We start from the raw sequence: 25,200 nt of genomic DNA, 5'->3' as shown, positions 1-25,200 counted from the left end.
CAGAATAGGGGACAACTGATAGACCAAACAATTGTCCTTGTACAGATAAGCCAGCCTGGACAAGGTAGAGTGTCATAAAGACATCAATTCAATGCCCCGATGGTTACATATTAGATAAGACCATTGGAACCTCCATTAAGGCCGAATTAAGTATGCCTGAGGCGTTACCAAACAAGCTTTCAAGTCACCATTCAAGGAGGACAGCAGCTAGTAAGGTGAGCCCATTTATAGGACCAACCAAATCCTAGATAAAGGAGAGACACATTGATCACCTCTTACTCTGATCACCAAATTCTTTCCATTTCCTAAACTCTATTCACTGACTTTACCATCAGAGACTCCGTGGCCGGCACCACACCGGTGACCACCTAAAAGGCCCCTTTCTTTTCATTGATCGTGTAGGAGGTTGGACGAGCTTGTATTGGTTTATCTGGACAATCCCAACTAATGACAATCTCAACATCATCAGTGACTAGGCGAGTTGCTAGGATATCCATCAATTAATATGATATTGAGATTTGAATATATGTTTAAAATAATTTCTAACCTTAAAAAATTTACTAATGGCATGCAAATAGGAGTGTGCATGGGTCGGGTTGGGTCGAGTTGAGGAAATTTTTTGACCCAACCCAACCCACATGGGTCGGATTGAACCCATGGGTTGGACAATTTTTTTTATTACTATTACTATTAAATTGAGCAGAAAAAAATATATCACACTTGCTACCTGAGTTGATAAACAAAATATACATTAATATATAAACTAATATTCCAACTCAATTGTAAACAAAATATGTCACACTTGCCACCTGAGTTGATAAACAAAATATAAATGAACTAGTATCCTAATTCACTTATAAACAAAATATAAGAGTTCCTTACTCAATTATAAACAAAATATATCTAACTGAGTTGATAAACTAAATATATATGAACTATTGAACTAGTGTCCAAAGTTCTTGACTCAGTTATAAACAAAATATATGTGACTGAGCCAGTAAACAAAATATACAGAACTAGCATCTTAAGCTCCTAAGTCAGTTCTAAACAAAATATATCAAACTGAGTTTATAAACAAAATATACAGAACTAGTTCTATGAGTGGATTTCAAAAGAGTTTTATACTAGTCCCACTAAGAACCAAAATATCCAAGCAATCCAGCATTCCAATTTCCAACTAATCCTCCTCTTCCCTGTTATGGTGCTTTGAGATGAAAACTCTGAGACAAATCCAAAAAAATAATAATAATAATAAATAAATAAATTATACAGTGGAATTTCAAAACCCAAAAGGCTTATATAACAATAAAAAAATTACAATAAAAAAAATTACTTTGTTGAAAAATTACCTGATTCAAGACTTTCATAGGATTCAACTTCCTCCATTGATTCTTGAAGATCAATTATATCAGTAGCTCTTAACCAATTTTGAGCACAAATCAGCATTTCAACTGTGTTAGGCAACAAAGAGCTTCAAAATGGATCCAAAACACAACCCCTAGTACTAAATGCGGACTCAGAGGCAACTGTAAAGAGAGGAATGGCTAACACATCACGAGCTACTTTTGAGAGAAGCCGATATTTTGAGGAATTCACCTTCCACCAATTCAAAATACAAAAATTTGGAGAATCTTCTTCCACACAATCAGCCAAATATCTTTCCACCTCTGATTTGCTTTCCAAACTATCCGTTGCCAAATGCATCTTATAAATAGATTTCACCAATGCATGGGGATCTTGCACAAGTCTAGTCTCAACATTGTTTGATGAAGAGCCATCTTGACCTTGCCCATTTGAATACCCGTCACAATCACAGTAGTGTTCATACATACGAACAAGAGCCTTTTTCATCTTTTTTGTTATGTTGTTTGCCACTACTCCTGGATTCCATTTGGCAAACCAAAAATTTACAAACCTCAACTTGTACCTCAAGTCTAGTACAACAGCAACAAACATCATCAAATTAAGCTTCTCAATGTCCCCCCAATACTTATCAAATTTCTCATGCATATCCCTTGCCATCATACTCAAAAGAGGATCTTCACTTTCACACAAGTTTGTCAATTTAGTCTTCATCACACAAAGTTCATGAAAAAATACATTAGATGTGACATATAGAGAACCAGAAACTCGTAATGTAACTTCATAAAACAACTTCAAAAATTTCACAAACACCTTCACATTATTCCAATCCTCAAAATTAGGTGGTCCTAATATTTTTTTCCCATTTCCATCATCCAAGAAGTAATGAATATATTGTGCATCATTAACACGTAATCTTTCAAATGCCCTTTGAAATTTTTCTACATTCTCTAGCATCATGTAGGTCGAGTTCCATCTAGTTGGAACATCAAGACATACACAACCCTTGCTAGCAATCTTTACTTTTTCCGCACATGCTTTAAACTTATCATACCTAGATGGAGAGGACCTCACATACCTTACTGCATTACGGACTTTGACAATTGACTCATGAAGGCTTTTCAAACCTTCCATCACAATAAGGTTCACAATGTGTGCACAACATCTCTCATGTGCCTAAACTCACCACCCAAGATAGAAGCACCCCACTCATTAGTTATCCTATCCAAGTAGGTTACGGTCCCACTGTTAGAGGCTGCATTGTCAACTGTGAGGGTGAAAATTTTATCAATGCCCCAACTAAGCAATAATGACTCCACCACCTTTCCAATGGTTTCACCTTTATGATTAGGGACTTGATGAAAATTTAAAATTCTTTTGTGATATTGCCAATCATCATCAATGAAATGTGCAGTAAGGCACATGTAATTCATATTTTGGATTGAAGTCCAAGTGTCAGTGGTGAGGGAAATCCTTTGAGTAGATTTTTCCAAAAATATTTTCAACCTATCCCTCTCTATTAAATAAAGTCTTATGCAATCTCTCGCAACAGCAATGCGAGTTGGGACAGTGAACCTAGGCTGCAACACATTACTATAGTACCTAAACCCTTCATGCTCAACAAATTTAAATGGCAATTCATCCACAATAATCATCTTAGCAAGTGCTTCCCTACACAAGCTCTCATTATAGCTTACAACAATAAGACTATTACTATTAGCACCCTCTGCATCATCACTCTTTTTAGGCCTGAAGGTTAAAGTCATTTGAGTCTTATCCTCTTTATTCTTCTTATCATAAGGATATTTTTTACACCTAGCTTCCAAATGAGTTCTTAAGTGAGTAGTGCCATAAGTTTTGCCACAATACTTACATTCAGCTCTCTCACCTTATAATAAGATAAAGTGACCCCATACATATGATGTTTGGTTAGGTTTTTTTTTATACCTTTTGCTTCTATGGGAGGGAGATTTGAGGCAATAACACTAGTGTCCGTTGTCGCCATTTGAGGAGCCTCATTTGTGGGAGTGGGTGCACAGGAACCTCATTTGTGTTGCATTGAGTTTTAGATGCCATTTTATAAATATAAATATATATATTTTTTAAAACCCCAAAGATTAGTATAATGTAACTCCTTAAATGCAAACAACACTTATAACTAAACAACAATAGTAAAAACAGTAGGGAGAGGGCCAGACAGAAACAAACCTGAAAAGTAAGATAGAGAGAGGGACATGGCAACTCGACAAAAGAAAATATTATAGAGTAAGAAATACACCTGTAGGTTGAGACAAAGCAAAAACATTTAAAAATCAGCCAAAAGAAAACTAAGAAATCAACAAAGCAAAAGCTAAGCATTGATCCACCATAGCAAGAGAGATAAACAGATAGAGTGAGTGAGAGAGAGAAAACATTGAGAAACTTTACCTAACATCGGAAGAGATAGTTACAACCAAAAAGATAGAACTACCGTCGAGGCGATGATGATAGCTAATAGACGGCAGTGGCTAAGTAGATGGAGAGAGTGTTAAAGTTCAAATGAGAGTGAAGTATGACTGTGTGAGAAGCAGAAAGGGGAGGGGAAGAGGGGGGCGGCACATTAGGTTTGTCATTTGTATGATTGTGAACTAATAGAATGTTATATATGACAGGAGGTAACTAAGGAAGTGTTGGACAGCTATTTTTTAATTTTTTTTATTAATTATATAATATATCTTTTTTGAGTAAAATATATTAATTATATAACATATTTGAATTTATGTTAAAAGAACTAATAGTCATAGGATTTTACACTCAGGAAGTGCTCTAAAGGCTGATTTGTTGGTAAGGAATTGAAATGGAACTAAACAGTAAACACTCTCTAGTCATAGTTTAGTCACCACCCGCACCCTGTCTTCTTACTAGACTTTTAAAAATTTTAATATTTTTCTCCAAAGTACAAGTTGTACACGTTATGGTTGGGAAGCATTTCACTTTTTCTATACTATGGGTTATCATGTCACTTTGCAGAAGTTATCAGAAGTCAGAAGACTCAGAACTCATGTGAATTGCAAGGGATAGTGTTACACGTTTACCTATAGCATTCCACTTTATTTTAGTGCAGTACAGCTGGTTTTTTTTTATTTTTTTTTTATTTTTTTTTATTAAATATATAATATATACGATAGTAGGACTACAGCTGGTTTAAAAAAAACTATTAAATATATAATATATTTTAAATGTATATTAAATATGAAAGGCTCGTCTGGTCGGGTTTGATGAATTTGTAATTTTATGACCTAAATTCAACCCGACCTGTTATAAAAAATTTTTGTAATCCAACTCAACCCACTAAACTCTAAAAACCGACTCAGTACGATTGGTCAGATTAAATCGGGTCAAATTTGACGAGTTGGTGGATTTTCTGCACACCCTTACATGCAAAGATATGAAATTAGGGGCCATTTATGTCATTGTCTGGTGAGATTGAACAACGCAAAATTGCGTTGAAATTTCAACGTGAGATAAAATATCATTTTCAACCATTGTATATACATTGAAGAAACAAAAAAAGTGAATGTGTCAAATTGTTGGAAAGTTTCACGTTGCTTAGAAGGAGACTTTAGTATGATTTATATATGTACAGATGTACTAGTTTTTTTTTTTTTTTTTGGTGAATGTACATCTTCACCTTATAGTGTAGGTATTGGTTAGATTCTCTAAGTGTAGTTTGTTTATTGGTTAGCTTTTCACGCGTGTATGTGTATTTGGGGCCAAGATTTTAGAGAGGTTGTTGAAGAGTCCAAGTACGGACATTTTTTAAGGTCAATTGTATATAGCATGTGACACGCATGGTCAACTAAATTAGCAAGCATCACTTTCTAAAAAAAAAAAAAAAAAAAAAAAATAGCCATCTCTTAGATGGTACAAGCCCACAAAAGAAAAAAAGAAAACAAACTTTTAGGGATGAGATATTGGGATAACTAGTTTTTGCAGATTTTTTAATATTTTTTTTAATATATTTTTATTTTATATATAGTTGATTTCCATCTTAAGATTTGCATAGCCATCTCTTTATTTAGTTTTGATCCTTTAGAAATCAGGAAAAAGGCTGTTGGGTTTGGAAGAAATTATTCATGCCTTCAAACCATCTAAGCTCCTCAGATCTTCAAACACGGTTATTAGAAAAATATCTCCATATCTTGTTGATTTTGAATTTTGATTCTTTTCAATCATGTTTACATGATCCATTGCAAATTTGCAATATCTGTCCAATTAATAAAGAATATTTTTACGCCTTTTCCTTTTAACTTGTTTTGGAAAAGTAGTTTATGTACTTTTTTTTTTCATAGGTAAACTGTAAAAGGATTTAAAAAACAAGTTGAACTGTAAAATTCATATAAAATGCTGTTCAATATTTTAGAAGGTAAAAGATAGAAAAAGAAAAGAATTGAAAGGAGAGTACTGTGGGGCCCGGCCCAAAATGATGGGCTAGTTAAATACAGGCCCGTCCGAGAAGCATCGCGTCCGAGGAGAAGTCCTAGCCAGAACATTATTCAAGCCCAACTGCGGTAAAAGAAACCTGTCCGATGAGTAACATCTCCTTGGACACTACGAAGTCCAAACCAAAAGCTCGCCCCAACCACTGCAGCTCATCCTCCAAGCATATAAAAAAGAATAAAACCCAAAATATCTCATGGAAAGCTGCTACCGCCACATTAAATGTGTCACAACCACCCTCTTGGCCGCATTAATGAGGAAAAGACCCCTGAACAGTATTACCTTGGCCACTGCAACTCACAAGGAAGTGATAAAGGTGTCTGATAAGACAGGTGCTCAAGTGGGGGCTTAGATGATCAACAAGTGTAAGGTTCAGATAAGAATGAGAGAGCTATATAATGTAAGGGAGTCCCTCAAAGAAGGGAACAGAAAAAACTGTATTCATCACTCAGGAAATAGAATCTTCTGTGGAGTATCCATTTTGGTGTTTTTATTCCTGCAACAACATTTTCCATACTTTAGGCCGACTAAGCTCATTGAGGCTAAGTTCTTTGACCCATCCTCTACAAGTATTTATTGTGTGTTGCGCCTTGGACCAAGGCCTGATCAATAGGGTTCGGGCCAGGAAAATCGTGCAACTACAATTGGCGTCGTCTGTGGGAAGAACTAGAGCATCAGCTAGCACAACGGTCGAGTATGGCAGAACTAGGCCTACACCAGGAGAATCCTCACCAGGCAAACTCCCAACAAACACAACCCGCCGAGTCCCAGAGGCAAAATAACCCCACCAACCCAGGCGGCAGGGGGAATCGTAAGGGAAGTGTGCATACTATCCGGACGAGCCAGAGTCACACTCAGACAGGTAGTCACGTGTCCCAGAGGCGAAATAGTCATCAGGCCATGCAGCGGGAGATAGATGACCTGAAAAGGGAGTTACGACGTGTGCGGCGAAAACGATCCCCCTCTGACTCAGATGAGTCTTCTAATGCGGAGGATGCGAGTTACCGACGGAGGTTAAGGACCCCCCCAAGTGAAACCTTTTCCTACGAAGGGAACCACGCCCTGTACGGAAATATGAGAACCCATCCAGCAAGGGTTCAGGGAATGATGTTATGAAGAAGGCGCTGGACCAGGTTTCAAGATCACCCTTCACGTATAGAATTGAAGGGGCTAAGCTGCCACGACGCTTCAACCAACCGGCGTTCGCCATCTATAACGGCCGAGCAGACCCGGTAGAGCATGTGAGCCAGTTTAATCAGAAAATGGCAATCTACTCGCAAAATGAAGCCCTAATGTGCAAAATCTTCCCATCCAGCTTGGGATCAATGGCGATGAGGTGGTTTAACAGCCTGAAGACAAATTCCATAGGCTCCTACAAGCAGCTCACTCAGGCTTTCTGCTCCCGTTTTATCACTAACACCAGAGTCCCTTGACCCCTTAGTTCATTATTGTCCTTATCCATGCACGAAGGAGAAACCCTGAAAGCATACTCGGATAGATATTGGGAGGTGTATAACGACTTAGATGACAACCATGATGACGTTGCTATCAGCACGTTCAAAAGCGGCCTCCCCACCCAGCATGGCTTAAGGAAATCCCTCACTGGTAAACCAGTTGCCGACGTTCATCAGTTGATGGATAGGATCGACAAGTACAAAAGGGTAGAAGAAGATCAGCTGCAAGGAAGGGGAAAGGAGAAGGTCATTCCCCCCAAAGCGAATGACTTTAGGTCGGAACGGTATAACCCTAGCCAGCCGAGGAGAGATTTCTCGCGACAGGCTAGACAGAGCAACCCACAAACAGTAAATGCCGTGTTCAGGGAGCCAGTACAACAGGTGCTGGAGAAAGTAAGGAACGAGCCCTATTTTAGATGGCCAGGAAAGATGGCCGGAGACCCTTCCAAGCGTAACCAGGACCTATACTGTCACTACCATCAAGACCATGAGCATACCACTGAGGATTGCAGGAATTTATGGAATCACCTAGATCAGTTGGTCCGAGAAGGGAAGCTACGTCACCTTCTGCACCCATCGAGCGGCCATCCCGGTCAAGCAATACCAGATTCTCGAAAGGATGTGTCCTTAAGACCCCCTACTGGAACGATACATGTCATCCTCGCTGCACCAGGAAGAACTGGGCCACCCATCCCCAGGGTACTGGCTATTGATCGGCTCCACTCCGAGGACGGGCATAGGGAACCCAAAAGGTCGAAAAAGCGAAGCTCTTTGATACTGGGATTCTCGGACGAGGATAAGAGGGGAACTATTCAACCTCACGACGATGCCTTGGTGGTTACGTTAAGAATTGGAGGCTTCGATGTGAGAAGGGTGTTAGTAGACTCAGGAAGTGTGGTAGAGATAATGTACCCTGATCTATACAAGGGGCTGAACCTGAAGCCGGAAGATTTGGCAGCTTATGATTCCCCACTTCTCAGCTTCGAAGGAAGGATGGTTACACCAAAAGGGCAGATCCGGCTACCCGTGTAGACTGGGTCGGAGGTGGTGGAGGTAAATTTTATCATGGTCGACGCTTACTCCCCCTACACCGTAATAGTCGCTAGGCCGTGGATCCACGCCCTAGAAGCGGTATCCTCCACACTCCACCAAAAAGTAAAATACCCATCCAGAGGACAAGTAGAAGAGATTCGAGGAGATCAGGCCCTAGCCAGGAAGTGTATGGTTGCCGCCATCTTACATCGACCCGTTGCCGAGTCCTTGGCCCCACAGAGCTCATAGCAACCAGCCTTCTCGGCCAGGCAAGGGGACAGGCTAGTCGAGGAGATAAGGTGTGAAAGTTTAGATAAGATCACTGTTAACAACGACCCGGACAAGTTTTTTCAAGTCGGCTCTGAGTTGCCTTCTCAAGAAAAAGAGGAACTGGTTAGATTTCTCAGAGGAAATGTCGACGTGTTTGCATGGGACGCCTACGATGCCCCGGGAGTTAATCCTAGCCTTATTTGTCACCACCTGAACGTCAACCCCTCTTCCACTCCGAAGAAGCAGCCACCCCGATGCCCTTCAAAGGAACATGCTAGTGCCGTAAGAGACGAGGTGGCAAAACTGAAAAAAGCAAGGGCTATTAAAGAAGTCTTTTACCCCCGAATGGTTGGCAAACACGGTGGTGGTAAGGAAGAAGACAGGGAAGTGGAGGATCTGCGTGGACTTCACGGACCTGAACAAGGCATGCCCAAAGGACCCATTCCCCCTACCCCGAATCGACAGGTTGGTGGATGCAACCGTGGGTCACCCTCGGATGAGCTTCTTGGATGCCTTCCAAGGCTATCATCAGATCCTCCTTGCGCCAGAAGACCAGGAGAAGACGGCTTTCATGACGGCCATCGGAAATTATCACTAAAAGGTGATGCCGTTTGGGCTGAAGAACGCAGGCTCAACCTACCAAAGGATGATGACCTGGATGTTCGAACCACAGCTGGGCAAGATCATTGAGGTTTACATAGACGATATGGTTATAAAGAGTAAAAGGGTGTCCGAGCACGTGAAAGACCTCGAAAAAATCTTTGCTATCTTAAGGGAACACCGGTTGCGATTGAATACTTCCAAATGTTCATTCGGGGTCGGGTCGGGGAGATTTTTAGGGTACATGGTAACCCACAAGGGAATAGAAGTGAGCCCCGATCAAATTAAAGCAATAAACAGCCTACAGGCTCCTCGGAATCCGAAGGAAGTGCAGAAGCTCACTGGCATGATTGCAGCATTAAACCGGTTCATATCGCGGTCAGCGGATCGATGTCGACCCTTTTACCTCCTGATAAATAAGTGGAAAGGGTTTGAATGGTCGGAGGATTGTGTTCGGGTTTTCCAGCAGCTTAAGGAATATCTGTCACGACCCCCCATCATGTCCAGCCCCGAGGCAGATGAGGTGTTGTTTGCGTACATCGCTGTAGCTCCCCATGCCGTAAGCCTGGTACTGATACGGGATGATAATGGGGTGCAGCGACCGGTGTACTACGTGAGCAAATCATTACATGGGCTTTCATGACGCCCATCGGAAATTATCACTAAAAGGTGATGCCGTTTGGGCTGAAGAACGCAGGCTCAACCTACCAAAGGATGATGACCTGGATGTTCGAACCACAGCTGGGTAAGATCATTGAGGTTTACATAGACGATATGGTTATAAAGAGTAAAAGGGTGTCCGAGCACGTGAAAGACCTCGAAAAAATCTTCGCTATCTTAAGGGAACACCGGTTGCGATTGAATACTTCCAAATGTTCATTCGGGGTCAGGTCGGGGAGATTTTTAGGGTACATGGTAACCCACAGGAGAATAGAAGTGAGCCCCGATCAAATTAAAGCAATAAACAGCCTACAGGCTCCTCGGAATCCGAAGGAAGTGCAGAAGCTCACTGGCATGATTGCAGCATTAAACCGGTTCATATCGCGGTCAGCGGATCGATGTCGACCCTTTTACCTCCTGATAAATAAGTGGAAAAGGTTTGAATGGTCGGAGGATTGTGTTCGGGCTTTCCAGCAGCTTAAGGAATATCTTTCACGACCCCCCATCATGTCCAGCCCCGAGGCAGACGAGGTGTTGTTTGCGTACATCGCTGTAGCTCCCCATGCCGTAAGCCTGGTACTGATACGGGATGATAATGGGGTGCAGCGACCGGTGTACTACGTGAGCAAATCATTACATGAGGCTGAGGTGCGATACCTACCTCTAGAAAAGGCAATTCTGGCGCTAGTACATGCCACCCGGAAGCTCCCCCACTACTTTCAGGCGCACACGGTCATCGTTCTAACTCAGCTTCCCTTCCGAGCAGTACTTCGAAGCGCTGACTACACAGGAAGGATCGCCATGTGGAGTGCGCTTTTGGGAGCCTTTGATATTAAATATATGCCCAGATCCTCCATCGAAGGTCAAGTCCTCGTAGACCTGGTAGCGGAGTTTGCTGAACCCTCTATAGAAACAATAACCGTGAAGAAAGACATGGATGGAAAATCGGTTGGCGTAATTTCAGCAGGGGGAACCTTGCATTGGAAGGTCTTCGTGGATGGCGCGGCCAACCAGAGAGGATCTGGAGTTGGGATAGTTTTAATATCACCAGACAGTGCCGCCATTGAAAAATCACTGAGGCTCGGATTTTCGGCTACGAACAATGAAGCCGAATACGAGGCCTTGCTTCAAGGGATGACTATGGTTCAAAGATTGGGTGGAAGAGTAATAGAAGCATTCTCGGACTCCAGGTTGGTCGTCGGACAAGTGATGGGTGAGCTGGAAGCCAGAGATGCTAGGATGCAAGAGTATCTAGGACAAGTCAAACGCCTGCAGACGAGTTTTGAGTCATTTAATCTGACGCACGTTTCCAGAAGTGTAAACACTCATGCAAACTCGCTGGCCCTTCTTGCCACGTCCTCGGCGCATAATCTGCCACGAATGATCCTTGTAGAAGATCTAGTCAGGGTGAGTCCCACTAGCAGAAACTCGGCCCAAGTCCATCAGATTAGACAGAGTCCCAGCTGGATGGACCCCATAAAGAATTTCCTCCAGGACGATATCTTACCGGAAGAAAAACTAAAGGCCGAGAAGATACATAGAAATGCTCCTCGGTTCTGGCTATCAGAGGACCACAAACTATATCGGCGCTCCTATTCTGGACCGTACCTACTTTGTGTACATCCAGAAGAGTCCGAGTCTCTACTTGAAGAGTTACATGAGGGAATTTGTGGAAGTCACACCGGAGGAAGGTTGCTGGCGCACAGGGCACTCACCCAAGGATACTGGTGGCTGAACATGCAAAGAGAGGCCCAAGAATACGCTAAGAAGTGCGATCAGTGCCAAAGATTTGCCCTGAATATCCACCAACCCGGAGGGGTTCTCAACCCACTCTCTAGCCCATGGCCGTTCGCACAATGGGGTCTTTATATTGTAGGACCTTTCCCCAAAGCTGCGGGGAACAAGCGATACATAATAGTCGGAACCGATTACTTCACTAAATGGGTGGAAGCTGAACCTTTGGCCAACATCAGGGACGTGGATGCCCAGAAATTCATCTGGAAAAACATTATCACCCGCTTCGGAACTCCACGTACACTCATTTCCGACAATGGTCTCCAATTCGATAATAAGAGCTTTAGGGAGTATTGCCGCGAGTTTGGGATCATTAATCGATATTCCACCCCCGCATACCCCCAAGGAAATGGGCAAGTCGAGGCCGTGAACAAGGTCATAGTGAACGGACTGAAGAAAAGACTGGATGAGGTAAAGGGGAGATGGGTAGAAGAGCTCCCACACGTCTTATGGACCTATCGGACTACACCGTGATGTTCAACCGGTGAGACCCCCTTTTCGATGACTTATGGGGCTGAGGCCGTGCTCCCAATCGAGAACAACTTCCCCACATTGAGGTCTAACTCGTTTACCCCAAACGGTAACGACGAGTTATTGGGAAAAAGTCTAGACCTAGCCGAGGAAAGAAGGGAAAAAGCCACGATTCATATGGCCTATTATCACCAGAAGCTGAGGCAAGGGTATGATGCCAATGTTAAGCTGCGACCTCTAGGTCCAGGTGATCTCGTGATGAGAAAGATTCTCGGCAGTGCAAAAAAACCCCTCTTGGGGCAAGTTGGGGCCCAATTGGGAAGGACCATACCGTGTCACATCCGTGGCCGGGATAGGCGCTTACTACCTAGAAGATCTGGATGAAAAAACCGTACCTCGACCATGGAATGTAAATAACCTCAAAAGATATTGTTATTAATGAAAATGGCTTCGCCCATGTTTTGTTTCATGATTATCCTCTGCCTGCTGATCTATCTACATTTATTCATAATTTTAAACAGAACCTAAGTCCTGCATGGATCCTCGGACCACAGACTTAGGGGAAATTATTACTCATGACAATTTATACAAGTTTTAAACAGAACCTAAGTCCTGCATGGCTCCCCGGACCACAGACTTAGGGGAAATTATTACTTATGGCGACTATTCATAGTTTTAAACAGAACCTAAGTCCTGCATGGATCCTCGGACCACAGACTTAGGGAAAATTATTACTCATGACAATTTATACAAGTTTTAAACAGAACCTAAGTTCTGCATGGCTCCCCGGACCACAGACTTAGGGGAAATTATTACTTATGACAATTTGGAAAGCTATTACCTAAGGGAAATCATTTCAAGGCGTGCGCGTAGTCTAGCACCATTATAACCCTCATTCAAATTCGTTACATGGCATCCTCTTCACCCTAATCCTTTATATCATTACTAGCGTTAAATAAAGGGATGGTACCAGCATAAATCCATAAAAACGAAGGAAACATCCTATATTAATATTCCGAGATCAATACAAAAAGAGAGGTCCTTACAAGAGAGTGCAAAAACAGGACGACTCTCATTCAAAAAAAAATAATAGTAATAAAAAGAGGAAGGAAATAAAAAAAAAAAAAAAAAAAAAAAAAAAAAAAAAAGAGCCTAAAAGCTAAGCCTTGGCAGGAGGATCTTCTTTCTGCTCTGGCTAAGGAGGAGGAACCTCGACGGTGGGGTCCGTAGCAGGATCCTTCGATGTGTCAGGCACGGGGACGGCGTCAGGCACCGCCAAATTCGGCTCAGAGGCTGCTTGGATGCCGTCAGGATTCTCTCGGATCTCCTGAGGGTAGAAAACGTTCTCAGGCAACCTTAGTGCCGAATCCGCGGGAACTCCTGCAGCATCAAGGGCCTGAGCCCACGAGATGCTGCAATAGTCCCTGCACACCTCGGGGATCTCCTCGGATAGCCTGGCCTCCGTTTCTTGGACCCCGAGCTGGCGAGCAGCATTCTTTTCAGCCTCTGTGGCCTCTCGGATCAGCTGAGCCTCCTCTTTGACCCGTCGCAACTCATCCTCGACTTTTTACAGAGCAGCCTTGAGATCCAGCACTGCCTGCTTCTCGATGGCGAGGTTGATCTGGGTCAAGTATAGCTCTTTGCGCTGGTCCTCCGCCTGGGTCTTAGCACTTTTCAAACCAGCCTCTGCGCTTTTGCGCCGTTTCTCCGACTCCTTGAACTTCTCCGTGAGTTCAAGGTGATCGTGCTTGAGAGACCTCAAGGCTTTCTCCATCTCCGTCCGAGACTGAGCCTCAGCCTTAGCCCGACTGCGATTATCACGAAAAAATTCCTTAGCCACAAATACCTGCTGAGTAATCTGCGAACGAAACAAGATCGGTTCAGAATTTAACAAGGTCAAATAAATTAATAAAACAGTAAAAGGATTACTTACCATCGCAAGATCCTTTTTGAGGGATAGGAAAATCTCAGGCTGAGAGAACCGCCTATAGGCCTCCATATCCCGAGGAAGCAGTAGGGGTTGCTCTAAGGCATCAGCCACGTACCCTGCTCGGCCCCGGTTGTACTCTCGGATCGAAGAGTTGTAGGGGATGGCAACCCCATCTAACTCCAACTTAGGGCTCCATGTACGCGGAGTAGCCCGCACCTCAGCACGGTTCTCCTCGTCCCTGCTCTCCGAGGAGTTTGCCCTCTTACTCCTCTGTCCCTTTGTAGCCTTTTGCTGCATAGCAGGTCAGGAAACCAGTTCACCCTTCTCAGGGATGTCAGCCTGCCTCTTCTTTTTTAGGTCGGGGATAGCCTTGAGGCCAGGATCAGTAGGAACCTGAGGAGCGATTGGAGGAGGGTCCTGGGTTTGTGCCTTGGCAGGCGCCTTTGAGGACTGACCCTTTCCTCGGCTGGACATCAACTCCCGCAGAGACTTTCCCATATCACCTCCTTCTCCGTCCGAGGAGTCGTCCGAGCAGGTTATTATGATTGGACCACCAGCCACGGAATTGCGGTTCTGCTCTCCTTCAGGATCAGAAAGCTCAACCACGGGATCTTGCTGAACTTCCTCCTCAAAATAAAACTCGTCTATTTCTTCCTCAAGGGAAAGACGAGATGCTTCGGTTTGCCCCTCAACTGGAACAGCAACACCAGGCTCGTCTGGCGGAGGTAGTTGCTCTGCTAGATAGGGATGTCGAACGTCGGGTAGTATGATTGGTGGAAGATCACGTTGAGCTAGGAACCCGGTCTTGGACACGTCAATCCTAGCCAACCTCGGACTGCCAGCCCTTATGGCGTGACCAATAGTTTGGAAAGAGCGGCTTAGAGGTTGATAGCCCAGAACCAGGTGAGCCGCACGTAACTGCCCGTCCTCAGTAACGTAAATTTCCGACCTCAGAAGGAAGTTCAGCGCCGGCACATTCACGAAGTTTAGCCGAAGAGCGACGTGAACTTTATCTGCAAACATCCAAGAGAAGTGGGATTAGTTCATGAAATTCTCCAAGTATAAAGAAAGCAAGAAAAATAACCCCCCAATACTAAACCCTTTCCCCAAAAGGATTGGCCCTAAAGACGCCGCACCTGGAATTCCTGCCCGAGTCGGACAATGAATACCATCGAACCACTCCCCCGATGCAATAAGGAAATCATTCTTCACGGTCTTATTGGATACTGGAAGACAAGAGATCAATCTAACCACCTCGGATCGGGATTTAAGATAATACCCTCCGCTCTCGAGGCGATGACACTCGTACAGATAAACCACGTCGTGCCAAGTAAGGCCTAGATTCATCCACTCGTCTAAAACATCTACACAGCCTAGTATCTTGAACATATTTGGGGCACACTGATGCGGCGTCAACCTATGGTTGAACAGGTATTCCCTTGTAATCCTACGCATGGGAAGTGTCATCCCTCCCTCTATGAAAGCAATCATGGGGATAACAACTTCTCCCTCGCCTCTATCTGTCAATACTCCTTCAAGAGGACAGTACTGAAGCCCCACCCCCGGGGGAATGTGGTATTTTGCCCTAAAGGCCTCCATAGCGGCCGGAGTATTTACTAATTTTTCGAATCTACCCATCTGAGCTGTACTGGAAGAATGAAAATAAAGACCAAGGGAAAAACAAAGTCCGAGGAGGAAGTCGAAGCGACAAAGCGAACGGAACTTACAGGTATCTTCTTAAATGGCCGATGAGGAAATCGGAAAGCTCTTCTATGGAGGGTGCTTCGCAGAAATGACTATGAGGATCTGAAGGAAGGATGTGCTCAAGGATTTCTGGGCGCTGGAGTTCTCTGGAGGTCTCTATTCTGATGTGCGGATAAAAAAAAAAAGGAGAAAGGGAGTCTGTCTGACGTCTTATATAGCCGGGAGGAGAGAGAAAAGATCGACCTCGCCTAAAAAGTCGAGAAATAATGATGGTCGTTCGATCCACGCCTCACCGTTGGATGAAGGGGACAAGAAGCCTCCGGAAGTAAATGGCCGCGCCTCGTAAATTGTAGCGCGTCCAAAGTAACTGCCCGCACGCACGCCCCAAGCCCTCCTTACTTCCATCCTCTCACTGACACCAAAACCCCGCTTTTCTCCTCGGAAGGAGATAAAAACCGGAGTTTTGAGGGGCTATTGTGGGGCCCGACCCAAAATGATGGGCTAGTTAAATACAGGCCCGTCCGAGAAGCATCGCGTTCGAGGAGAAGTCCTAGTCAGAACATTATTCAAGCCCAACTGCGGTAAAAGAAACCTGTCCGAGGAGTAACATTTCCTCGGACACTACAAAGTCCAGACCAAAAGCTTGCCCCAACCACTGCAGCTCATCCTCCAAGCATATAAAAAAGAATAAAACCCAAAATATCTCATGGAAAGCTGCTACCGCCACATTAAATGTGTCACAACCACCCTCTTGGCCGCATTAATGAGGAAAAGACCCCTGAACAGTACTACCTTGGCCACTGCAACTCACAAGGGAGTGATAAAGGTGTCTGATAAGACAGGTGCTCAAGTGGGGGCTTAGATGATCAACAAGTGTAAGGTTCAGATAAGAATGAGAGAGCTATATAATGTAAGGGAGTCCCTCAAAGAAGGGAACAGAAAAAACTGTATTCATCACTCAAGAAATAGAATCTTCTGTGGAGTATCCATTCTGGTGTTTTTATTCCTGCAACAACATTTTCCATACTTCAGGCCGACTAAGCTCACTGAGGCTAAGTTCTTTGACCCATCCTCTACAAGTATTTATTGTGTGTTGCGCCTTGGGTCAGGGCCTGATCAATAGGGTTCGGGCCAGGAAAATCGTGCAACTACAAGTACTATGGCTCGTTTGGTAATATTATTTTAATAAAGTTGTTTGCATTTTTTAAAATACGCGCGGATAAAAAAAAGTATAAAAATACGTTTAATATTGTTTAAAAATTAAAAACTGTTGTTTAAAATGCCACACCAAACAGCTCTATATTTCTTAATTTGTATACAATTAATTCGAACACGCCACATCAATCTATAGAAAAGTTAAATAAAATTGGTAATTTCGACGAAACAACAGTTTAATTGTAGTACTGAAATAGGTAGGAAACTTTGTTGTTTTGTTTTGTTTTGGCAATTTCTTTCTTTTTTTGGTGAATTTGTTTTGGCAATTTCGTTGCGTCTTTCGCCCGTCTTCACATTCAAACAAAGATTTGTCACGCTAGCTGATCTCACAAAGTCGAAGTCAATATTCTCTTCTCTCTCTGTCTATCTATTTCTCGTGAATACTATTCTAAAAACCTCACCTTTCTTCGTCAAAACAATAAATAAGTGAGTTCATCTCATCCATCTATCATTCTATCTCTCTTTCTAGTCTTGGTTCAACATTATGTGGCTGTGTCATAAGCATTACCTCTCAATCACCCTTTACTAATTTTCTTCATAATCTTCTAAACATGGATGCCCATCATCTAGCTCTCTCTTCCCTCATTACCCTATACTTCTTCTTATCCATACTAACACCATCGTACTGCACCGACTATGAACGCTTTGCTAATTGCAGTCGTCCCTATGGGTGTGGAAGCATCCAAAACGTTTCTTACCCTTTCTGGGGAGGTGATCGACCTGAATATTGCGGTCGTGAAGGGTTCAAACTCTTGTGCCAGGAAAATGAAATCCCGATTATCAGGTTTGAAGCACTAGATTTCCGCGTACTAAAAATCGACAAATCTTTTCCAATCATGACCATTGCAAGATTGGACCTCTGGGATGGTTCTTGTCCTCAAAAAAACTTCAATACCACCTTGAATTTTACCAACTTCGACTATTACGCTTCAACCGTTCAAAACATAACTTTGTTCTACGACTGCTCTCCTGGAGTAGACATACCGGACGGACATGGGTTTACTTGCAAATCAGGCGATACTGTTACGCGTAATAATGCTTACTTCGGTGAAGAATTCCTCACGGCGAGCAAACTTCAGGACTTAAAGAACTGCAGTAAAAGCATCCTTGTTCCAATTTTACGGGCTGCTCTTATGAACGAGCTTCCGAGTGGAGTCCCAGCACTTCAGGAAGTATTGAATCGAGGATTCGATGTGGACTACAATACCTTGCACGATACTGCCTGTAAAGGGTGTCTGGAATCAGGTGGGCATTGCGGTTCTAATTCAGCACACCAATTTGTCTGCTTTTGCTCTGACCAAGAGCGCTCTTATAGCTGCCCAGGTAAAAATATGCTTGCTCTTTTCTCTTTTCACTTTCCTGGATTAGGCTATAGCATACTTCTTGTTCTTGGTTTGGTTTTGATGGTATATACTTAATGTTCTCAGCTATAGGCCTGTAAGGCATAGTTGATCCTTCTTCAATTACTTCTTTTTGGGCAGTCGGCATAGTTAATACTACAGCAATTGCATACCATTGTAATGGTTTGTTTTCTTTTGGGGAATGTGGGTCAATCTAGTAGGCCAATAACTTGATCCTTTGTATTTCTAATAGACGTCTTACCAACAGACCACTTTAAAAGAAAAAAAAAAAAAAACAATAAATTCGAGTCATCCATAGAAGAAGTGTGAGAGATGCAAATTCTAATTAAACCATCTATAATGTCTCTTTCCTATACCAATCTGCAAAAATTTGACATTCCTCTTCATCTTTCTCAACAAAAGCTTGTAAAGAAAAAATTGTATAGGTACTCTTCCCCTAGAATAGCACCTGTTATCTTTTTAAATTTTAAATTTTTAAAAATTATTGATTATTTCATGGATGAATATCATCTATTAGGCTGTTATCAAGTTGATGTTGAAAGTTGAAACCTACACTTTAAGCAAGAACGAAGATGGTTAAGATAGTTAATCACAGCTTGAATATTTATAATATATATAAAATTGAAGTTGTTTGATTAATATTATTTTTAATTTATTATATTATGCTAGAATTTTCTATTGTACTGATTACGGACTAGTATTACTATATTTCTTTTTTTTTTGGGGGATGAACAGTGTTACTATATTTCTAAAGCAAAACATAATGTCAAAAATATGAATAGCATTAGCCATTAGTTCCTTCCTAAGTTCGTAGTATCAACCCAAAATTTTCCCGATTGACTGGGTCATACATGTTGACTAGTCTTGACTATTTATGAATTCAGTTGCTGTAACAAAACTTGTTTGACTATTTATGATAACTCTCTAATACACTCAACCACTCCTAAAGTTGAAGGACAATGATATCCATCTAGCTCTCTCTTCCCTCATCACCCTCTCCTTCTTCTTAGCAATATTGCCACCATCTTACTGCACCGATGATGCACGCTCTGTTGAGTGCAGTCGTCCCTATGAGTGTAGAAGAATCAAAAACGTTTCTTACCCTTTCTGGGGAGGTAATCGACCTGAACATTGCGGTTGCCAAGGGTTCAAGCTTGAGTGCTACAACGATGAATACCCGATTATCAAATTTTAAGAACTAGAGTTTCTCATTCTAAACATCAACCAATCTCAAAATATCATGACCATTGCAGGATTGGACCTCTGGGATGGTTCTTGTCCTCAAACCAACCTCAATACCATTTTGAATTATAGTATCATCTTTAATTACGCTTCAACCAACTTTGTTCTACGGCTGCCCTCCTCAAGTCAATACACTTATACCGGTCCAAAATAGATTTACGTGCAGCTTGGAAGGTAGTGATGCAAATAATAACGCTTACTATGTTAACGAATTGTTAGCAATGATCCATATTCCTGGCCTTGCGCAATGCAGAGAAAGATTCCGTGTTCCAATTTTACGAAATGCTATTATTGATGAGTCTGCGGGTGCAGTCCATAAACTTCATGAAGCATTGAATCAAGGGGTTTGAAGTGGACTATAATGCCTTGATTGTTGTCTGTAGCGGGTGTGAGCATTCAGGTGGGTATTGCGGTTCTAATGTAGCACACCAATTTGTCTGCTTTTGCCGTGACGGAGAGCGCTCTTATAACTGCCCAGGTAACAATATTTACTCTCTTGTCTCTTCTCACTCTCCTGGACTTGGCTGAAACATATTTCTTCTTCTAGGTTTGGTTTGGTTTTGAATTTTGACCAAGTGTTTGAAGATAAGTTGAACTGTACTGCAATATAAGTCTAACTATACTCCTCTTTTGTTTTCGGTGATTTTGATTATGAAATTAGAATTACGTTTTCCCTTTATAAAAAAAAATATCAATGATTCAAGTAATGATAAACTTTAAAAAATATGTTAATTAGCAATTAGTGATGAAAATTTATCAAAGGTTTACTGACATAATTATTCTAAGAATAATTTCATTGTTGGTCTGGTGTTAGTAGAGGCGAGCAGATCGTTCGACCATGGTCAGAGCTTTGTAGGTGAAAGTGAAACCGTGATAATGCCCTCATTATTTATGTATTTATTTATTTTAGGGAAAAAATATGGGATGAGAAACGAAGTTTGGTTGTTCTAAGAAAAAGTTATTGGGCTCAACTCCTTTTTTTTATTTGAGAAACACACACACATATATGGGAGAAATGAATGAGATAAGGGAATACACTCACACGCCAACACCAAAACAGTTAGTGTCCGGAGCAAGTGATAAACCTCTTCTCAATATCACACCTTACCCATGTGGGAATTGGGCTCAACTCCTTAAAGCAAGACTTTTAATTTCTTTTGAGGATGGGCGTAAATTTATTTATTTATTAATATTTTTTAAAGATAGTCGCATCCAATTTGCCAACTCTAACCTATTAGAGCATCCACAATGGCATATGTCATCCTATTCTATTTTACCATCCCAAAAAGTTACTTTATCATTTATACTATACCATTTTATAACATACCCAATATCTCAACTTTTATTTTCCTATTCTACTCTTTAAAATAATATATCTACCCAATAAAATAAGATATCCCAAAACCATATCTATTCTCTCCCATCTCTCTCCTCTCTCTAATTTTTAACTCTTTTCCTCTGTCTCTCTTCCACTGAAACCATCACCACCTCGACTGTCCAAAAAGGCTACAAAACTCAAACAAACCACCCTTGCTTCACTGCCCATCACCCACTACCGTGAAAACAAAACCCACAAATGACCAACAAAAACCCAGCAAAATCAGACCCATAAATGAACAACTCGCACCATAAATGAACAAAACCCATAAACCGATCTCCACACCTAACGCCCAACGCCGATCTCCACATCCTAGGATATCCATGCCCAACGTTGATCTCCACATCCCACGCCCAATGCCGATCACCACACCCAATGCCGATCTCCACACCACACCCAAACACTGATCTCTATGCCAAACCCCAAACGTCGATCTCCACGCCACCACACTGATCTGCAACAAGAGAGCGAAGAGAAATAATGAGTGGGTGGTGACTTGCCATGGTCGGTGACAGTGGGTCAGGCCATGGTGTGGTGGCTATGGGGTTGAGTCTAAAGAGAGGAGAGCAGAATGAGAGAGAAGGAAGATAGAGAAAAGAAAAGAAATGAGAGAGAGAGGAGAGGGAAAGTTGGTTGGAGATTTTTATAAAAAGCATGAGAGAGACAATTAAAAAATAATTTTTAGAAATACAATTGTGCTACAGTAGCATCTTATCACAATTGTAAAAATTTTACAATTCCGAATGTTTACAAGTCCAAATGCTAGGTGATTTTTGGCTCTAATGCTAAATAATCCTTACATTTCCCATTTGGCATTCCCACTGGGGATGCTCTTACAGTGTGTTTCGGGCATTTCAATAAATACTAGTTGAAACTCAAGATTCGACTGGTATAGAATTTGAGATTTTTATTTTTACCTTCAACTTCATATCGAACAATCTGAGCTGCTGCCCTTCACTACCATCTAACTTTCCTTATCAATCTTCATTAAGACCAGAATTCTCTGTATTTTTTCTTAATCACCTTTCAAAACTCTTTGTCGACACAAAATTCACATCAAAAGAAAACTGAGGCATTGGTGGAAGAGCGCGTGCTGTGCAGCTGAATTAACTGAGTGAAGGACTAAGAGTGAAAGTGAATGTAGAGGTCAATTAGTATAAATATTTAGAAAAAAGAATGTGGAAGTTAATTAAATAATGGATGGCTAGGATTTTAACTAGTAGATAGCATATTTCATAGAATCTTTTAAGGATGGGTCTAGTAGAAAGTTTTCGCGTGGAACGTGAGCCCATGGCTGGTTTGTTATTTCTTCCTCTCTTTCTTCTTTCTTTCTTTTTTTTTTTTTTTTTTTTTTTTTTTTTTTTTTGAGAAAAAAGTAAGAGAATTTTATTGAACTGAATCTGATTGGAATACACAATCCAAATCACTAGGTAAGGATTCTGCCCATACATCTGTGTCTATAAATAAAACTTCTCTCTTAACTAAAGCACGAGCTAACCTATTCCATTCCCGTCAAACATGGCTAAACTTGCAAGACCGGAGAGTCACACCTAAACTCTTACATTCATCAATCACATGACCAAATAAAGTACCACACCTCGTCATATTCAGGGTAGTAAGAACCCTTGAGCAATCCCCCTCTATCTCAACATTGAACAAGCTAAGTTCCTTGGCAAATAACATTGCACGACAGGCTGCCATGGCCTCTGCCAGCTCTACTGATTGAACAAGAGGAATTTTTTGACTCAACGTAGCAATTATTTGTCCCTGAAAATCGCAAAACACCACTCCAATACCAGCACATCTGGAGGCATCAAAGAAAGCCGCATCAAAGTTACCTTTGTAAGTCAACTCAGACGGCGGAGACCATTGCACCTGAACACACCGAGAAGCAACCGGAGATGATTGGTGGTTCGCATTGAGATATTCCATGACGTAGTCCTTTGCTTGACTACCCAACTCGTGAAGACTCCAAGATGGCTGCTTCTCTCTAAGTCTGTTTCGACGTTGCCACAAGCTCCAAGCTATAGTGGAGAACAAAGCAACCCGAAATTGAGATCCCCTCTGCATCACCACCTCAAGCAAGTCAACAAAAGAGCGATATGATTTCTGGAAAAAAGGTGCAAATCCCGGATCAGGCTTCCACACAAATTGAGCTTGATCACACAACCAAAGGCTGTGCTGCAACATCTCCTGATGTTCATCGCAAAGATCACAGGTTTCATTACTGGGAATGTGTCGAGCTCGTAGGTTTTGCTTTGTCAAAAACGAATCTTTTACCGTACGCCAAATGAAGTGTTTAATATTATCTCCCACAAGCTCTATTGCTCTGAACCCGAGGAAGAGCATGGTTGAGAACTTGTTTCTATTGAGGCTAGGAAGCGATATGCACTCTGAACACTGTAGGAGCCATCAACAGGCAAAGGCCAGACCAGGAGGTCCTCGGCATAGCCTTCACCCACCTGAATCCGACGCACCAACTCAGCTTCCCCCGGGTAGAACGTTTCCTCAAGTTTGCCAGGATCCCAGGTCCTTGTGTTTGGAGGATTCACCCTTTGGAGACACAATTTTGTTATAGGTTGGATTCGTGAGCCATCTATGCTTCCACTCGTCAATTCCATGCCCACTTCCCACTCACCAAATAGCACACTTCTCAATGACCTCCCAAGCCTGCAAAATACTCCGTCAAGCATAAGAACACTTTTGAGGAATAGGGGCTTCCATAATACTCCCATAAGGGAAATATTTCGCACTGGCAATGTGTATTTTTGGTGAATCAATCTTCACACTTGTTTGGCCAATAAAGCATTGTTAAAATTTTGGATGTCTCTAAAACCCATCCCACCAACTAATTTTGATAAGCACAAAGAGCTCCACTTCACCAAATGGATCTTTTTTGAATCACCTTGGCCCACCAAAACTTATAAATCATTGTTTCAATTTCCTTACATAGATTGATCGGCATTTTAAAAACACTCATCTTTTATTTGTTTTGTTTTGTTTTTGTTTTTGTTTTTTGTTTTTTGTTTTTGTTTTTGTTTTTTGTTGTTTTTATTTTTATTTTATTTATATATATATATATATATATGCTCTCTCTAATTTTTTTAAGAGTCCAAATACCCATTGACCCAAACAAAATAATAATACAAATGGCATTAATATATATTTTTCTTGATTGTGTGTATCAATATATATATCATTCTGGAATAGTATGTCAAAATAGGTCTGTACCAAAATATTTCGTTCTAATAAGCAAATTGAAACGAATTTGGTTTGTTTATTGGTTAGCTTTTCACGCATGTATGTGTATTCGATGCTAGAATGGGATGGAGGGTGTTGAAGAGTCCTAATTAAATTGGTTGAGTGTGGATTTTTTTGGGGTTGACTGCTTTGAGGTTAATTGTTGGGTTAAGGATTGACTCCAGTTAATTAATTCAATTATCCAAGTTGATTAATTATGTCAAATTACATGCAAATCGTGGAAGCACAAATAAATCACAAAATAAACTAAAGTACAGTAGAAAATAAATTAACATGGTGATTTGTTGACTAATGGGAAAAACCTCTCACAAGATCCGAAAACCCCATCAGGTGATTTTTAGGTCACCACTCCCAAGAATCACTAATCAAAATCAAGAGATTACAAGTACAAGGAATCTTAACCCAAACCTAGTCTATCCCAAAGTATCTACCTATAGTAGAATTCTTATGCCAATTCCCAATTGGTCTTAATTTTGTAGAGAATTTTTCCCTTTGTAGTAATCCCAGTACGTGACTAATGCTTTGCACGAATCACAATATATGATTAATTCTACAACAACCCTTTTGATTGATTTGTAGCAATTTCACATAAAAACACCAATAAGATCTTCAATTGTTGGTGTCAGATACTTTACTTGGTACAAAATCCAAAAGCGCACAAGATCTTATTCTTCTATTTTCTAAACTCATAGGTTCAAAAGATGGAGGCTAGGGTTTCAATAATAAAACCTTATGAAGCATTCTAGGGTTAGGTGGGGTTTTCTTTCTCTACCACTATATTTATATAGGAGTTTAATGGGCCTTTTAAATGGGCTTTCATATTGTTATTACGTTTACACAAACCTTATGCTCTCCTATTCTTATTAGGATTATAAAAACCTATAAACAATATTCAATCAGAATTCAAACAGTGTTGACTATATTCTGAAATCCCGTAACTCAATAGTTGGAGAGGTAATGAGTTAGGTATCAAGCTTCATTAAATCT

General features: G+C 41.5%; 2 protein-coding genes across 2 annotated transcripts in view; one reads left to right on the top strand and one right to left on the bottom strand.

Annotated features, from left to right (window-relative positions):
* Positions 1-1,473: 1,473 nt before the first annotated feature.
* LOC126704075 (zinc finger BED domain-containing protein RICESLEEPER 2-like) lies at positions 1,474-2,496 on the bottom strand. The gene has a single exon (XM_050403110.1). The coding sequence runs from the start codon at positions 2,494-2,496 to the stop codon at positions 1,474-1,476; it is 1,023 nt and encodes a 340-aa protein (XP_050259067.1).
* A 14,904-nt stretch (positions 2,497-17,400) lies between these two features.
* LOC126702076 (LEAF RUST 10 DISEASE-RESISTANCE LOCUS RECEPTOR-LIKE PROTEIN KINASE-like 2.4) overlaps positions 17,401-25,200 on the top strand; it is a 28,437-nt gene continuing 20,637 nt past the window's right edge. The window contains exon 1 of the mRNA XM_050400691.1: positions 17,401-18,294. Within this exon, the coding sequence (XP_050256648.1) occupies positions 17,523-18,294 (772 nt within the window). The 5' untranslated portion in view covers positions 17,401-17,522. The remainder of the gene's footprint in view (positions 18,295-25,200) is intronic.

Source organism: Quercus robur, chromosome 10 (genome assembly GCF_932294415.1).
Source record: "Quercus robur chromosome 10, dhQueRobu3.1, whole genome shotgun sequence".
Taxonomy (NCBI): domain Eukaryota; kingdom Viridiplantae; phylum Streptophyta; class Magnoliopsida; order Fagales; family Fagaceae; genus Quercus; species Quercus robur.
Note: the sequence above shows the minus strand (reverse complement) of the source record. Positions and strands in the feature narration are given on the sequence as shown.

What these genes read in the sequence shown, in the direction of transcription:
- LOC126704075 (XM_050403110.1), bottom strand. Translation starts at nt 2,496, where the DNA reads ATGGAAGGTTTGAAAAGCCTTCATGAGTCAATTGTCAAAGTCCGTAAT.